A 17178-nucleotide genomic window follows, 5' to 3' on the forward strand; every position below is an offset into this window, starting at 1 on the left:
AACAGAAAAACAATTACACTACCCAATACATTTTGTTTACTACAGTCATTTAAAACTCGATTCATCTGAAATATTGAATTTTCGTTGCATTTTCTAAATGAGTGGATCTTGCTTTTAATTCCCAATGTGGATTGTTTGGTCAATTACGTATTAAGGACACCACAAAGACTATAACTTGTCATGTTTTAGACACTTTATTGTAGGCCATAATGAAATGTATCTTCTGTTTTTTTCCCGGTTTTTTCCCTTCTGTTTAACCACTTCTCCCTTTCATCATCTACTAACCGAGCTTAACCGTTTTTTCATATATTTTTGTGGGCACATTATCTCCTTCGTATCCTAGGGTAATTATTTGCATTGCTGCAGTCCTCGTGTTCTGTTGCTTTGCTGCAGGTCTTCTTGTTGTGCGTCTAATTGGCTGTCCTACAAACAAGTCAGGTGGGTTTTTTATTATTACTCTCCCAGTTTGCCCGATGACCCACTATGTCTTAAAATCTACCTCCTTCCCTGGTGGCATCCCTTTTTGCTAAAGTATGCTGTCCCTTGGACACTGTCTCTATAAATCTTGTTCTTTCCAGGCCTCACATCTTTCTTGACGAATCCATCAAATATGCTGTGCACTTTCAAGAAGCACTTTCTGGTCTGATGCCATCACATTTCACACCAGTTGTAATTCGGAGATTTTTTTTTTTTTGCTCCTTCTGATGTTGGCATGGCAGGGACAACGTATTGCTGTGTCAAGATCAAGCCTACTCGGATACATTGCAGATTGACTGCATTTAGCCAACATCAAAATTCTACTTGTGGATGAGGTTTAAAAAACGGATGTGGCCATCTGTTTGGGAGGGGAGCTGTGGGTTCTCCAGGACTTCGTTTAACTTGATCGTGTGTTTGTGCACACCATATTCAATGAATTTGGCTTTTAACTGTAAAGACATATTTCCAAAAGTGGGTGCTTGCTCACCTCGAGCTTAGTGTGGCGTGTGGGGAGGAAATGCTGCGAGTTGGGCTGATTTTTGTGGCTGGTGACAAAAGTTGAGGGCTGAATGTAAAAGACTACTGGCCTGCCGGCTAAATATTGTCAAGATGGTTGATGGCTCGGGGGAAAGAGGTAAGGAAGGTTAAAAGTACTGCCTGATATAAACCGAGGTACAGCCAAGCGTGACAGTTTATGACAGAACCACTGTGCAGAGCACTGCTGAATTCGTAAATAAATGCCAGAAGCCAAATATTTTCTAGCACACCTAGGAAACATTGGGGCAGGTAGTCCACCACCGGTGTTGGCACCACCCACAGCTGCTGCCCAGTGTCAACATATTTGGGTTTAAAGCTAGTAGTCACACGGGCACTTTGGGGTTGACGGGAGCAGCGATTATGGGAGGTAAGCAATTTACAAATTAGCATAACCTACTAGTTTTGTCTTGAAACGCATATTTAGTGTTTCTTTACACACAATCATCGTTAACATCTAGCTGTGATTCTTTTGTTAGCATGAGGAGCTTATTGACTGTCTAGCCACAAAAAACGGAGCCAAAATGCTTTCCTCCTTCAGTAAATTGATGGACACGTGCAGGCAGAAAACCTTGCAGATGAACTTTCCTGTCAAATCATCGAGATCTTCTGCAGGTTGACACTCTGGACAGGCACTGCCCCTCGGCAATGGGCTTTTCACTGGTATTGCTCCATGTTGCCGCTGCTGGATGTTCTGTCCCCCTCTGGTAGCGCTGCTGCTAGTTATTGCCGTAGTGGAGCTGCATCAGTGTATTGCACAATGGCTGCAGCAGGGATGGCCAGCATGAGCGGTCAGTATTTTCACCACCAACTTATTGTTCATAAAAATGCACTGCTGCTGAGGTGCCCAGATGTGAGGGGGGGGGAGGGAGGGAACATACGTGCGTTGAGAGACTCGGGAAAACCACGATGATGCTGGTTTTGTGAGGAAAGCGGAAGGGAAGTGTGGCGGGGGGCATAATGCACTAAGTGGTAGGACAATTATGAGGGTCTCCAAGTATAAAAGAGGACTTCACCTTGTGGTAGGGCCATTACAATGAATTACTGTCCTTTTCATTCTTGTTGATAAACATCCCTTTGGAAGAGCATTGAGCAGTCTGGCTTTTTAAACAAACCCACGAACAAAGACTTAATCTCAGAAGACTTTGCAAATCTTTCCGGGCATTTGGCACGATCAGGTTTCGATAGTTTCCACCTCCTCCATTCTGCACCCAGAAAACTTGTGCCCCAAGTATTTTACAGAGGAACAACAACACAGACATTTATCAAATGACAGCGGGAGACCGTGCCCTTTAAAGCATAGCTCAGCAATCACTGGACATTCCATCCAGTGCCTTTCCAAAATAATATCTAGATACACCAGAACGGGCATATTCGGGTGCCCTGCTTTGCTACAACAAGCATCTAGAATCAAGTACCAGATAATATTTGTGGCATATGTAAGAGTTTGTAGAAGCGCAGCATGCAGCTGAAAGCAGTATCTTGACTTTTGACCATGAGGTGTAAACGTGTACATTGCTGCTCCGGAAACAGCCAGTGAGCCAGCTTCTCATAAGGCTTTCCAAGGCTTCAGCAGTTGTGGGCATGAAATACTGGTTTGGAATGGCAAGATTATTCAGGGAGCAAACACCTCCGCCCCCCCGACACCCCCCCTCTCACCTGCTGCCACATACACCTTGATGAGGTTATTTTAGGACCTCATCAGGGGACACATGATGGCTCAGGGATTCTTTGATAATTGCAGCAGACAATCACATTTTCAAGTTTCACAGAAGAGGCACGCTGACCTTTTCAGGAATACTGCATCATTTGTAGCCAGAGGTGCTGTTGAATCCCTTTCGCATCTCCAATGTTCCACTCACAGGTGGAGCAGTAGTTCCTTAGCCAACCATTTACTCAGTAGCTCCCTGGCAGGTTCTGGTATTTGGCAAGTTAAATGGGAGTCTCGATGCGTCAAACCTCGTACTTTCTCTGGAAATAGCTGCAGTCTGAGCCATTGTTGCTTGAACAGAACTGGTGGAGTCTGGTTGCTCTGGGCAGTGTGTTGCGATGCTTGGGGAGGTTCACCATAGGTACTGCTACAGTGGCTGTATTCCGATTCCCCACTCTCACCCAAGGTCTTCACTAGGATGGCCCACTCGTATCATGTCTAGTGGTTGCTTCCACCAGGACCTCAAGTACTCCCCACCACAGTGGTAACCCCTTCCAGCATTCGGTAGATGCCGTTCCGACATACCAAGGTCCAAAAGAATCTTCATAAGTCTTGGCGATTCATTCAGAACCACATCACGAAAATGACAACACTTCGATGAAGCCAGTGTCAAATTGTATTTGATCAATGAAAACGTGCTACTTGACGTTGAACATGTACAGGCTGAAAGTTGGAACCAAAATGATAAAATACAACTGACACGAGAACAATGGGATGGGATAACTATTTGTGCTGCTTACTGTATTACAGCACATGCACCACATCAAATCAAACCTCTCCATAAGACTACAAGCTTGCAAAGTAGTGAAGAATTGGTTGTAATGATGCAGGAAGCATTCTATTCTGCTGCTTTTCTTGGACAGGCGGTCAGTACCAGATTGACAGCAAGCTTGCTGTAGAGACCCCAGAACCTTCACTTAACACTATCAATACCATTCCAAGACGTAACAGATGTGTCCTAACCCTTTCAAGTGCTCAAGGGTCAAATGCCTCAAATGCTTTCAATATATAGTTTTGTAGAGATTTAATCGTGTCGCCGTCGTCCAGGTCGTTCATTGCGCCCTTACAATAAGTTCCACTTGGAACTCCACAGTGGGGTCCAGAGAGCGTGACAGGATTGCCTAGTATTACTGCTGGCTCAGGAGCTTTGATAGGTCCGCTCAACAGTGCTGTTCTGCACCCAAGCTTGTAGTGGAGTATGCATTTTCTAGGTCTGAATAGCTTCAAAACTCCCTAAGCACCAACCACATGAGCCGCCATCATTTCCCTGAGGTTCAGAGGCATACAAGGATGAGCAGGATTTGTACAGCTGGTATGGTAGAGACCAGCCCTGCCACATTCATAGCAAAACTACAGTGTTGGGTCTATGCAAGGATAATTAGTCAGCATTCCCTTGCCCAGGTTCTGCTTCACGGCCCCTTAACCTGTTTAGATACGGCTTTGGCTAAAGTATTAACTGCAAGAGGGCCCATCTCCTCCTGTTCTGTGTAGTCAAACTATGGGTGGTTCGCTCCATTGCAAGGGTATGTGCCAGCACATTCCACTTATCCCAATACATGGTGATTTCTCAGACCACATCTAAAGCACAGCCTAGACTCCTTCCACTCTTCCAGCTGTAGAGCATCATCTAGTTTGTGTGTCTCAATGCTTTAAAATGATTGGGCTATATGAGCACAGAATTAGCTTTGAGAAGAAATGGAGTGCAGGACACGTAGAGATACAAGGAAGCTAACATGGGAGGAGGAAGATAGTGACAGGCAGTTGCAGCATGATATACAAGCAACCAGGGAACCAGATCACTCAGTCTCAGGTCAGGTGGGGAGTGGAGGGTGTGCAGAACAAGCTGCTAGGGAGGAGGCATTACTTGAAGGAGGGTATTGAGCTCCTTCCTGTAATGTAGAAGTGAGGGGGCGAGTCTAGGGTTGATGGGGGAAGATTGGGGGGGAGTTACAAGAGTGGGATGTAGACCGGTAAAGATTGTCTTCTGGTTCTTCTTTCCTGTACCAGCAGAGTTAAAGTCTGCACACGTCCTTAATTCTGGTGGATAGTAGGTTTCCAGAGATGTCGATTGTCTCTGGGAGGTAGCTTGGGGACTTCAGGGCAACAGCCTTTAGATGATGCGACAGGATTTGAAGCTATGTGCTTGCAGTGGGAGCCAGTGCAGCTAGAGAGGGGTCAGGGTTATGTGGTTGAATTTGGCGAGTTGTGCTGCAGCATGCACGGCGCCTCTGTGGGGTGCGAGGTGGCCATCCAAAAGGGGCACTGCCACAGGTGGGAGAAGACCAAGGTTTGGGCAGCAGATCTGAAGTGGTTTTCTGGAATGAAAGCTTGCATTTTCCGTAGGAGAGAAAGATGATACCAAGTAGTCTTCCTTGCTATGTGCCGTTCGAAGGCCACGTGTATCAATGTCTAACTCAAGAAACTTTGCACAGGAGGCAATCTGTTGTTGGTCAGCAGTAGGAATTTGGTCTTGGAGGGGGATGAGCTTCAGGTAAGCACTGGACATCCAGGACTTCAATGTGAGGCAGGCCTAAACCCTGTGGATGTCGTCATTGAAGGATATCTAGAGGTAGAGCTGCAGGGCATCTGCATATTGGTGGATATGGATGTTGTGGGGAGCCGCGAGGACTCCCAAGTGGCTTCATCTAAAGATTAGGGTAGAAGAGGATGAAACCTTGCAGGACTCCCACACATAAGGGAATTGGCCATCTGGAGTTATCCACTTGGACAAACTGAAGGCAGTTAGCAAGGTAGGAATTCAACCAGCTGAGGACGGTTCCATCTGGCAATGTAGATTGTCGGCGAGTGTCTGTTGGTCTACTGTGACAAATGAGATTGAGAATGGTTTCAATCATTGGTTTGAGGTGAGCCAGCATTGGGCAAGATTACACATGTAACATACTCTGGGGCATTACCACCTCCACATTACGTGGTTCAGGTACCTCTAACAGATGCACTAGTGCTGTGGAGACTTCACTTGCAGGTACATCTGGTTTTGTACCCCTGGGACTCAAAGCATATGTAGGTACATGTATTTTCCATCTGAATTGCCATATCCCCAATCTTTACTCGATGAAACAGCCCACCCCCCACCATAAGCTATTTTTTTGTACCACGTTTGTTTCTTTAAGTGGAATTTCAGTGCCTATGGTCTTTTAAGAGAGGAGGATCAGAGCGATATTTCTCATTCTGTGGTAACACCGCTCTCATTTACCTACGCCTAGTTAGGGGGTATTCCTGCACAGTAACAGCCTTAACTGCCATCCATGTCAAGTTTCCAGTCCTTCTGAAAGTCAAGCAGCCACACATATACAATCTTGTCCAGGTTCACTATTGTTGAAGGCAAGAATGATGTACAACACGACAGTTGTGCCCGTCTACAGCTAGATATTACAGGTCACCACTTCAGACACCAGGTTTTTCACATCTTGTGGAATGTGCATTTCTGGGACGTATACTGTATTCCACCATTGCCACATAAAAACCCTTTCTCGGCCTCGCTCCCAGTCTACGGCTTCAGATTATAAAAGTATCTACGCCAGTGGTACCTCCAGTTTAGAATTCCGCAGGTGCAGTACACTGTACAACAATTAGTGTCACAAGAGCATAGGTGTACATGGCCAATGGGTTACACAGAGATGGAACTAAGGAGAGACGATCTTGGGCCCAGAAACTGAGAAGGATTTGCGGGTGGGCGTGGGGGGGGGGGGGGGGGGGGGGAGGAAAGGGAGTGTAGCATGGCTGCATATCCGGGATCAAACAGTCACTAAATCTGGTACCATATTGAAAACAATAGGACTTTTCCACGGCTTCGTTAAAACCACAGTTGGCAGGCCTAGAGACTCAAGCTACACCTCACTATTATTTCTCATAAATTCAGGCATGTATGGCTGCGTCAAGGATGATGTATATGGTTTACTTGGATTTCTGGAACGTCACAAAAGCTACCAAAAAAAAAAAAAAAACAAAAACAGAACGGCCAAAAACACTACTCTAGAAAATGCATAAGTATTAGCTTCCATCAGTTTTTGGGTTTCAACACTCCAGGAACCATTCGTGTATCATGATTATTAATTAGAACGTGAAATGCTTTCATTTAACATACAAAACAATTGACTGGTTAAATCAAACTGCCAAGTAATTACTCACTTTACTGCAATAGATTGGAAATTGGAACTTCTTTGTGAGACCACCATAGTGATCAGCATGAAAATGTGTAAGAAAGTAGGCTGTGCAACCTTCTATTCTGCCGAACTGGAAAGCATCCACTGTGAAGCCAGTTCCTGCAAGAGACAAAGAAAGGAGTCAGTTCAGGGCACATTCGACTTTCTCCCTACTTCAGTGTCGAGCAATCTGAAGAACGATCTCCATAATAAATACTGCACTAGCCCCACCAGTCTCGTTTAATCCGGCCCTACTTTGGTGCCTAGCAAACCTTTGGATCAGAAGACCCTGTGACTTTAACACGGAGATTCATGACCGACTTTTTGCTTGCGAGATATGCATTACTTTTCACAAGTGACTTGCGAGAAAATGTAGATTTGTTACATACAGTCACTTCAGGGCACAAACGTTAAACAAAAAAAACAAAAATTGAGGGACACGTGGAAGGAAAGATTCCAAGATCTTTCCAGGCACATTCAAAGAGGCGCTGCCATCAAACATCCATTACGAAACTTCACTACAGTAGCCCCACCGACAAGAAGGAACTGAATTCCACAACGAATTAAATAAAATGCAAAGGGAAGCCGGGAACCAGGGCAATCAGACCAGGTTTTGGGTGGATTTACACAAACGTTTAACTAGCTAGTAGTCCAAAGATTGCGACAATGGCATTATTTTGATTATCTCGTATTCAATGGGCTGTAGAAAAACCAACTGAAACCATCATTGGCTGTTGCCGCTTGAGAACATTCTTTCCAATTAGTGCAAGAAAGACACCCTATGAATTGTTTTCATTTTTTAAATGCTTCTTCATTTTATATTCCATTTCCGAAAGCTCACATTTCCAATGATCAAATGTGAGCCACTAAGTTAAGTGAAAAAAAACAAGGACGATTACATTCCGCAAAAGGACTTGGAAAAGGAATACTCCAAGAACTAAAAATGCAGATGCTTACGATTTTTTTATCATTAAGTATTCTTTTGTAGTCAAGGACTGGAATAGTTTGCTTATACGAGAGAACTTTTCTCGAAGCGCTCGACTAGCGCTTTTTTGCGGGCGATAGGGTGCGGGGGTGGGGGGGGGGGTAGAGGAGGGGGTTATTGCACGACCAAATAAAACGTACGACACTCGGCTGCGAAAAGAGAAAAAATATAAAGTACTCCTCTACAGGAAGTTAAGCATTCATGATGATCTGGGTTCTTGTAGCGGCTCTTGCCAGATTCCCACTGCTTCCAAGTAATGCAATAACACGTGTAGTTATCCAATTTAACAGAACCCAATTTATCAAAGGCTGAGTTGGGCCACTGGTGGGTTTTAAAATTAGAAAAGTGCAGGCAGGCCTCATGTGAGAGGCAAGCACATATGGGTACGAGACCCACGGTTCAAGAGGTGTGCTACCACGTCCACTGCAACAGAGTTACCGGGAGAACTTTACATGCCACATCCTTTAGGTTACCAACAAATTCTCCCAAACTCAACTACATCCCTAGTCTGGTTAAGCCTGGATGGACCACACTGGAGTAGTCACCCAGGCCGCCTACGGTCAAGCCCAAGGCTCTGAAGCAGAGGACAGTTAGCACCAGGCGAGAGATTGTAAAGACCTATTCCATGGCACCTGAAAGAGGACTACACTCATCAGAAGCCTGGAAATCTAGGGAAATGGACACGTACTTAGAAGCAGCACAACCCCACTGTGAGAAACCTGGGGGTATATTCCCATTAAGACCCAGAGAGCCCTCTATTCAGGGGGTCAGGGGAAGGCCATTGGCCTTGGAAAACAACCCTGGGGCTGAACAAGCAAATACGGACAAATCACCTGGGTAGGGGTGTTTGAGTTGCCTTTGTGGGAATTCCCCAGGGGCGACAAAAAAGGAGGGAGAAGTCTCGGACGCCTTTATGTCAATTTGGGGAAGAAGAAAACCAAACTCAAACAAAGCCAGGTGTCTGATGTTTATAGCCATTCATCCTCTACCAATTTAAAATCACAGGGAATACCATCAAAACTTATGTCTGTATAAATCAACCACCAGAAATATGGAAGGGGGCATCCATCCCCCTGGAGGTGAAAACCAGGCTACAGGATTTCCATATGTCCACTGTTGATTCCATGAGAAAAGCAGGAAACAGATCTATCCTCCAAAACCCTTCCATCACCCAAAACCCATTTTCAACCAATATTGACGAGGAAGAGGCAACTGGAAGCAGTAGAAACATGGGAAAAGTAAGGGAAACTCCACTCGACTGATTTTTCAACTATAAAAAGGTGTGGTTTTTCATAAGGAGAGCGAAAGCCTGGAGGAGAAAAGCGTGCAGATTCTGCCCTGGTGTTTGTGAGGGGCTGCAGCGCGGCTAGGGAACCATGCCTCCAAGGAGACGGATTAAGGCAGCCGGTTTCCTGCTGGTGGCATTTGGGAAAATGCTAGTTCCCTTGGGACGCGTGCCGGTCCCAAGGGTGTCTGGAGGTGGGGAGGCCCTGACCTCAAACCCATGCATCCAGAGGAGCCGCTTGTCAACGCGACCGATGCAGACGGAAGCGGCGTGGGAGAGAAGCTTTTAAAGCGGCACAGAGCAGAAAGTGCGGGAAGGACAACAGAATAAGAAACTAAGAAATGGAAGGACGAAAAAGGGCACTAGATTGATTTTTATTTTGGACTTTCAGACATTTCATTGAGTAGCATTAGGAAAAGCATAGAACTTCACTCGAGCATTACAGTAAGGATATATATAAAAAAAAAATACCATCCCAAAATGGCCGCCGCTGTCTAAGCGTAAAAGCCATTTTGTCAGGCAACGCAGCGTTGTCATCTCCATGACAATGCAAGCACCCAAGAAGGAAAGGGCACAATAGCTCAGGCTGCTGCCAGCTATGCTGTCGTGCACCATGCGCCGACGATCTGACACCAAGGTAAGCTCAGCGGATCTCGTAGATTACGAGCAGATCACAGGGTCTATAAGAACAAATGTATAATACTGTTTTCCCAATGAATGTGCAGCACACAGCAATGAGAAACACGTACCGTACTGTAGTACACGTTAGTATCCTTAAATCATTGTAAAACCATGCGTTTTAGACAATTACGCTAATGCCAACCGGCACTGATAACTGAGACCTTCACAGATACGCCAAGTTATGAATATTTGTGAATTCTTCTATGTCACACAGTCGAATAATGCTTAAGTGCACCACCTTAATAATTGGGTGAAAGGAGGAATACTAATCAATGTTTTTGATGCATTGTCTTTGTCGCATAATGACCGAATGGTTCAACTAACACAATATGGTGAGATCATCACAGTAGCACTGGAACAGCACATATAAGCATGATAACTCATGATGTAGCATGCGATACCCAACGGCAGAAACAAAACTCATTGCATTTATCTTGTTTATAGGTTACATGCAATTATCCGTTTTGTTCCACGCTGTGGGCACCCTGTTAATATTTTCATATTATTGGCAATGTATCTGAACACCTGAAATTAACACGCACTACATGCCGCTGTATTGAATAACATGACGCAATGGGATAACTGGTCAACAATATGTTAATTACAATTACTGATGGTTTCACAGAGTAGAAGGATTGCTTTTGTTGATAAACTAGGGCATGTGGCTCAGATGAAGGACGGTTGGTCCGAAATGCAGTGGCTTCTTTCCTGCTCTATGCTTTAGAAACAAGAACCAAGCATCTTGGTGCAATTTATTTGATTAAAACTAAATTGACACATGTGTCTTGGAAAAAACTGATTCACTTGAGATCCTGCAAATAACAGAATGATCCCATACGAAACTGATTAACCCTTTTTGGGCATAAGGGTGTGCGGTCCACACCGATGGCTCATAAGCCATGCTCTTTTCTTTGTACTCCGCATGGTGGTATGTTAAGGATTTCAATCAGGCAATAAACCCGTGTCTCGCCTAATATGTAATGCACAGATTAAATATTTATTATGTCTGTAGGTTCAATATTCTGGGTGATATACCACTCCTATCACACCCTTCTCAAAATACCCCCAGGTCACACTGGACCAGGAATCAGGCTGGTTGGTAAAGGTATTATTTATTAAAATTCAAATCTAACACAAATTATCAGGTTACTCACCGTAGTGACCACCTTACTCCTAGTCCATAGTCCCCTTTCCTCCATACTTGTGGGACATCTATCCCTCCTGTGGGACGGGACCGGAGCACTTTGTAAAAAGCATCCAAATTCTTTTCAAAAATGTGTCCCTCCTCTCTTTCCTGCGCGGGGCCCGGCACGCGGCCGTAACCCCGCCCACCTTGGCCCCGCCCCGCGCATCGCCCATCAGTCCTTTTCTATCGCAGGGTCCAAGACCCATTAGGAATAACAGAGGAACCTTATTAGAGGGGACGGCGGGCGGGCGTATGGAGGAAAGGGGACTATGGACTAGGAGTAAGGTGGTCACTACAGGAGTAACCTGGTAATACTCCTACGTCCCGTCCCCTTTCCTCCATACTTGTGGGAGATTCCCAAGCACTCCTTACAGGAGCTATGGGTGGATGGAAATACCCCTTACTGAAACAGGTTCTTTAGCACAGCCTGACCAAACTGAGCGTCAGCTATAGAGCTCATATCGAGACAGTAATGCTTACAGAAAGCAGATGGGGAGGCCCAAGTAGCTGCTTTAGCGATGGACTCCCAGGGAACATATTTCTGAAAAGCAACCGCGGCTGCCTTGCCCCACACCAGGTGTGCATGGATACCTTTAGGAGGTTTCAGCTTTTGGACGGTGAAAGACTCTCTGATACAGGCGGCAATCCATCTGGAAATAGATGCCTTAGACGCCAGCCTGCCCTGAGGGCTACCGAAGGTCACAAAAGTTAAGAACTCCGAAGCTCGGAAGTCCTGTCCAGGTAGAACTTAAGAGCGCTTCAGACGTCAAGACAGTGTAGAACCCTTTCAGCCTCCGAGGCAGGGTTCGGAAAAAAGACCGGAAGAGAGATCGACTGATTCAGATGGAATTCAGTCACTACCTTCGGTAGGAAAGCCGGGTTTGTCTGAAGGACTACCTTGTCCTTGTGAAAGACCAAGAAAGGATGCACCGACAATGCCTGGAGCTCACTCACTCTCCTCGCCGACGTAACGGCGACCAGAAAGGACACTTTCCAGGACACGTACCTGAGGTCAACCGTAGCCATTGGCTCAAAGGGTTTATGGCACAGCGCCGTCAGGACTACATTTAGATCCCAAGACGGGTGCGGACTACGAACTGGAGGGTAGAGGCGTGTCAAGCCAGCAAAATGTCACTTCACCACCGGGTTAGTTAGACAATAAGAACACAGGTCTGTAGAAAGGTACGCAGAAACTGCTGAGAGAGAAGTCCTGCAAGACAGAACATGAACCCCTGACTCTGCTAGGGAGGATACGAAGGACAGCACCGTGTCAATCGTTGCCACCCTCGGATCCAACTCTTTCTCCAAACACCAATGACAGAACCTGAGCCATTTACTCTTGTATTGAGATCTGGTCGAGGGTTTCCTGGCTGCCTGGATAATGCGCATGTTATCCGCAGACAAACTCAAATGCTCTAAAGACTTGAACTCAGGCAGCATGCCGCCAAGCTGATCGATTGTGAGGAGGGGTGCCACATCTGTTCTCCTTGGTGAAGAAGATTGGGAGTTACTGGTAACCTGATCGGCGGATACACCTAAAGTTCTGAGAACCAAGACTTGGCCGGCCACCACAGGGCTATCAGTAGAAGAGAACAGTTCACAGAGTTCTTCAAATTCCAAATTGCTTGATGAACTAGGGGCAGAGGCGGGAAGGCGTAAGCTCTCATGTTGTGCCATGGAATCTCGAGAGCATCACCCAAAGAGGAGGCTCCCAGCCCCCCTCTGGAGGCGTACTGAGGAAGCTTCTTGTTTACCACCGTGGCGAAGAGGTCCACCTCCGGTGTGCCTCAATGCGAGAAAATCCACGAAAGGACCTCCGCCTTCAACTCCCACTCGTAGCTGACCACTGTCCGCCGGCTGAGGGCATCCGCTGTGACATTCAGCTGGCCCGGGATGTGCACTGCAAGCAGCCCAACGCCATGAAGCACGGCCCACTCCCAAATCTGGATGCACAGGTCCACGAGAGGGGAAGACTTTGTTCCCCCTTGCTTGTTTATGTAATACATTGATACCACATTGTCCGTTCTTATGCAGACCACCTGGTTGACAATGAGTGGTCTGAACGCCTTGAGCGCCAGAAAGATCGCCAGAAGCTCCAAATGATTTATGTGCAGGAGCTTGTCCTGAGGCGACCAGAGGTCCGAGACCTGAAGAAGATCTAACGTTGCACCCCACCCCAAAAGGGAGGAGTCTGTCGTGATCGTCACCATGGGGGCTGGGTCCTGAAACCCCACGCCCACCGACAGGTTGCTGAGAGAGGACCACCAGTCCAGGTCCACTCTCATGGAATCCGGAATCATTATCCGCTTAGAATCCGGGTCCACAGCCTGACACCAGGAACTCCGAAGAGCCATCTGGCTCCATCTCATTTTGAGACGAGCAAGAGGAAGAGCCAGTACACACGAGGCCACGAGGCCCAGAAGCCTTTGGAACCCCCAGGCCGACATGCTCTCAGACTGCGCAAACATCTGACACGCTGCCAACAGATCCCCCATTCTGTCCCCGGTCAGTTACACTCGGCAGTCGATCGTGTTCCAACGAAAACCCAGGAAGATCAGGTCCTGTTGTGGAATCAGAAAAATACAATATTAAGGCTTTTACACCATGCAAAGGAAAATATACCGACACAGGCTTGTAAAGATTCCCAGAATCTTTATTACAAAAACTGAACAGTACTGAACAAAGTTCACAAATAGCTATTTGGCTGTCAATACATCACAGAGACCACCAGCAGGGTTCAATGTGAGCAGTAAGCAGAATTTGCTAACTGGACATCAGCGTATTTATACAGTTTGTTATAATGATGTCCAGCCTCTTACAAGTTAATTATACACTGGGCTAGGGTCGCGCCAGGTTAGTTTTCTAATTTACATACTACAGGGTGACTTTGCACGAATAACTAAAATGATGGTTCTAACCTAAAATGGAGGCTCGATTCACTTGAGGTCACGACCTTGTAATACGGATTTCCTCGCAAAGCGACTGGGCATAGGCCAACATATACAATGAGGACGAAACAATATTATATCAGTTCCAACACTGTGAGACCGTCATGGAGGATTTCCGCCAGTTCACCGACAGCCCAAGATGGAACAGGAGCTGAAGGAGAGACTGGAGGTTGCCCGCTGCTGCCAACAGACGAGGGCTGCGTAAGAGCCAGTCGTCCAAATAAGGATACACATGGACAACCTGGAGACGAAGATAGGCCGCAATCACCGACATGTTCGTGAAGACACGCAGCGCCGAGCTGAGGCCAAAAGGAAGCACCCGAAACTGGAAGTGCTCCTCTCCCAAAGAGAAGCAGAGGCATCTCCTGTGTGTATTCCAAATCAGGATATGCATGTACGCATCCTGAAGATCCACCACGCTGAGCCAATCGCCCATCTGCAAAGAGGAGCGCATCTGGCTAGGCATGATCATCTTGAATTTCTCTTGGGGTAGGAAAAGATTGAACTGGGAAAGGTCTAGGATGGTGCGCATGCCAGCTTGGTTGGGTTTGGGCACCGTAAACAGCCAGGAGTAAAAGCCCTCCCCTCGCTCCCCAAGGGGAGTGGGTTCCACAGCTCTGAGGTGCAGAAGTTTCTGAACCTCGGCCTTGAGGGAGGGTGAGCCCGACAGCTGAAAAGGAGGGTTGAGGGGTGGGGTAGGGGGTAAAGGCAAGCGGAAGCCAGCTCGAGCGACTGACAAGACCCATTAGTCTGCTGCGATGGTCTGCCACACCTCCCAATGAGACGCAATGCGTCCTCCCACCAGGGTCTCGTGCGAGCGCAGAAAACCTTCATTTGGCAGGCTTATCGGTGGCAGCAAACAAAGGGGGGGGGGGGGGGGGGTCTGGGAATCTCTCTACCAGCACGAACACAGCCCAATGACCTGTTCTTGGGTCAATAACCCCTTGGGGAGAGACTCTACCAAGTCTTTAGCTCACTGTCCTTTTCACAGAGAAGAAATTTCCCCGCATATCAGCCTTTGTCCTGCCAAGGGCAGTCCAGCGCCGGAATGCTAGGCAATTCTCCTCTGAACAAGAGTACCATCAGTAACCCCATACATGTGTTTCAGCCTTGTTGGGCATCATCAGTGAGGTGAAACTGTTGCCTCTCTAATGACAGTGAGCAGGGGGTCCACGTCTGGATTGCCCTGTTAACTTAGGGTGAAACCCAAAGTTAATGTATGCAAACAAAGGGGGGGTCTGGGAATATCTCTACCAGCACGAACACAGCCCAATGACCTGTTCTTGGGTGAATAACCCCTGGGAGAGACTCTACCAAGTCTTTAGCTCACTGTCCTTTTCCACAGAGAAGATGCCATCTGAACCTGATGAGGAGGCTGAGGAGCGGGAGAAAAACAGCGTACGCTGTCTACGGCGGTTATTCCCCGCAGGAGTATCCGCTCTGCGAGATTTGCGGTCGAGGAAGCCCCTAAAACCAGAGGAAGGTCGACTTTGCGACAACGGTCTCTGGGATTTGAAAGGAGCTTTAACCAGAACAGACAATGATTTAGCCGTCTGAGTGCTATCCTTGGTTTTGGTGAGCTCTACATCAGTGGAAGAGTGAAAAAGCCCCTTACCATCGAATGGAAGGTCCAGTACCTTGTCTTGCACTTCCTTCGAAAACTTAGTGGCATGCAGCCACGCTTGCCGCGAGGTATCTCGCCCAAGCATCAGGCCCCAAGCCGAGGTGTCTACGTGATGAGCCGCAGCCTCCAGTAGATCCTGGGCCAAGACCCTGGCATCAGAAAGGCCACCTCTGAAATCTTCCAACTTCTCGACCGGAATGTGCTCCTCAAACTCCGCCAGACCTTTCCACATCCGCATGTTAGCTCCCGCCAAAATCAATTCTGCATTGGCCTGCCTGAGCTGCAAGGTAGAATTGGCAAAGATTTTCCTAGGGAGTCCAGGAGCTTGTCCTCCCCCCCGCCCCCCCCCCCCCCCCCCCCCCCCCCCAAGACCTGAGTAGCCGTCGCGGAAGAGGATGCTGGAGGTCTAGATTGCAACGTAGCCACAGCCACCACTGTGGAGGAGGGAGGCGGACAGGACAAGGCCACTTCTTCCGAAGAATGCAGCCTGTACCTCGCGTCAATCTTTTTATTGACAAAAAGTCCCGAGTGTGGCTTTTCCCCCCAAACTCTTCGGACCTCGGCCAGAACGTCGTCCTGCAGGAACAGGCTGGTACACTCCAAGGGAGACAAGGTGAACGCCCCAGAAAGCACACCCTCCTGCGGAGCAGGTGCCTCGGGCACCAGAACATAGAAACTCATGTCCAGTACCCGTTCATAAAAAGCTCTGCTAGAGCGGGGAAGGTCCTTGTTGTCCTGATCGCCTTGAGGGTCATTTGACAGGTCAGGATCCTGCTGAGCCGGGTCAGTCACTGCCTTGTCCACTGGGGACAATGGTGGCAAAGGCGGAAGAGCAAGGGGAGGCACCACGGGCAAGGGAGGTGCCGGAGGAACAGGTGGAGCCGGAGGCGCAGGTGGACATATCTCCTTGAAAAGCCCTTTGAAATATTCCCTCATGGGGGTCGGTGAGCATAAGCGCTTGAAATTTACCGGAAAAGGCGTCCTCAGGAGATTGTTTCGGAACCTAAGCAGGCCTCATGAGGCGGACAAATCCAGGGACGTAACGGAGAAGGGTGCCACACCGGCCCCTCCACCGACGTATCCACATAAATCAAGGGAGCCGCCCCCGCGGGCAACGAAACATGCGGAAGAGGCATCCGGGTGTTGCCATCATAAACCGGCCGGTAAGGATGCGCACAAGGGACCTTAGGTTCACCCAAAGGACCGAACCCTACACCAGGGGCCGATGGCGTAGGGGTATTACCTAAAATGGCCACCGTGGTCGTGGCGGGAACGGCCGCCATTTTGTCCTCATCTGAGGGGAACTGCGGCACGTGAGGAAGTGAGGCAGGGGTCCCCGTCGATGGGTCAGGGGTCTTAATTTTAGCCATAACGTAAGGAACCTGGGCAGAGCCGGTACTATGAGGCCTGGAATGTTTCTGCGACATACCAACCGCCAACTGAGCCTTCGAAGGAAGGGCCTCGGCACTGCCGGTAAAAGAAGAACCTTTCTTATTTGCCCCCTCAACAGATCTGGTGTCACCACAAGAGCGGGAACGGTGAGCAACCGCTTTCACCGACAGGGCCTTGCCCGGCCCCTCAGAA

The 17178-nt window shown here is 47.9% G+C and overlaps 1 protein-coding gene across 1 annotated transcript in view; it reads right to left on the reverse strand.

Moving 5' to 3' along the window:
- Nucleotides 1-17178, reverse strand: part of DCLRE1A (DNA cross-link repair 1A) — a 294752-nt gene that overhangs the window by 130665 nt on the left and 146909 nt on the right. Inside the window, exon 3 of the mRNA XM_069611864.1 lies at nucleotides 6872-7005. Within this exon, the coding sequence (XP_069467965.1) occupies nucleotides 6872-7005 (134 nt within the window). The remainder of the gene's footprint in view (nucleotides 1-6871; nucleotides 7006-17178) is intronic.

This window comes from Ambystoma mexicanum, chromosome 8 (assembly GCF_040938575.1).
Source record: "Ambystoma mexicanum isolate Mex_15411 chromosome 8, UKY_AmexF1_1, whole genome shotgun sequence".
Lineage (NCBI taxonomy): Eukaryota > Metazoa > Chordata > Amphibia > Caudata > Ambystomatidae > Ambystoma > Ambystoma mexicanum.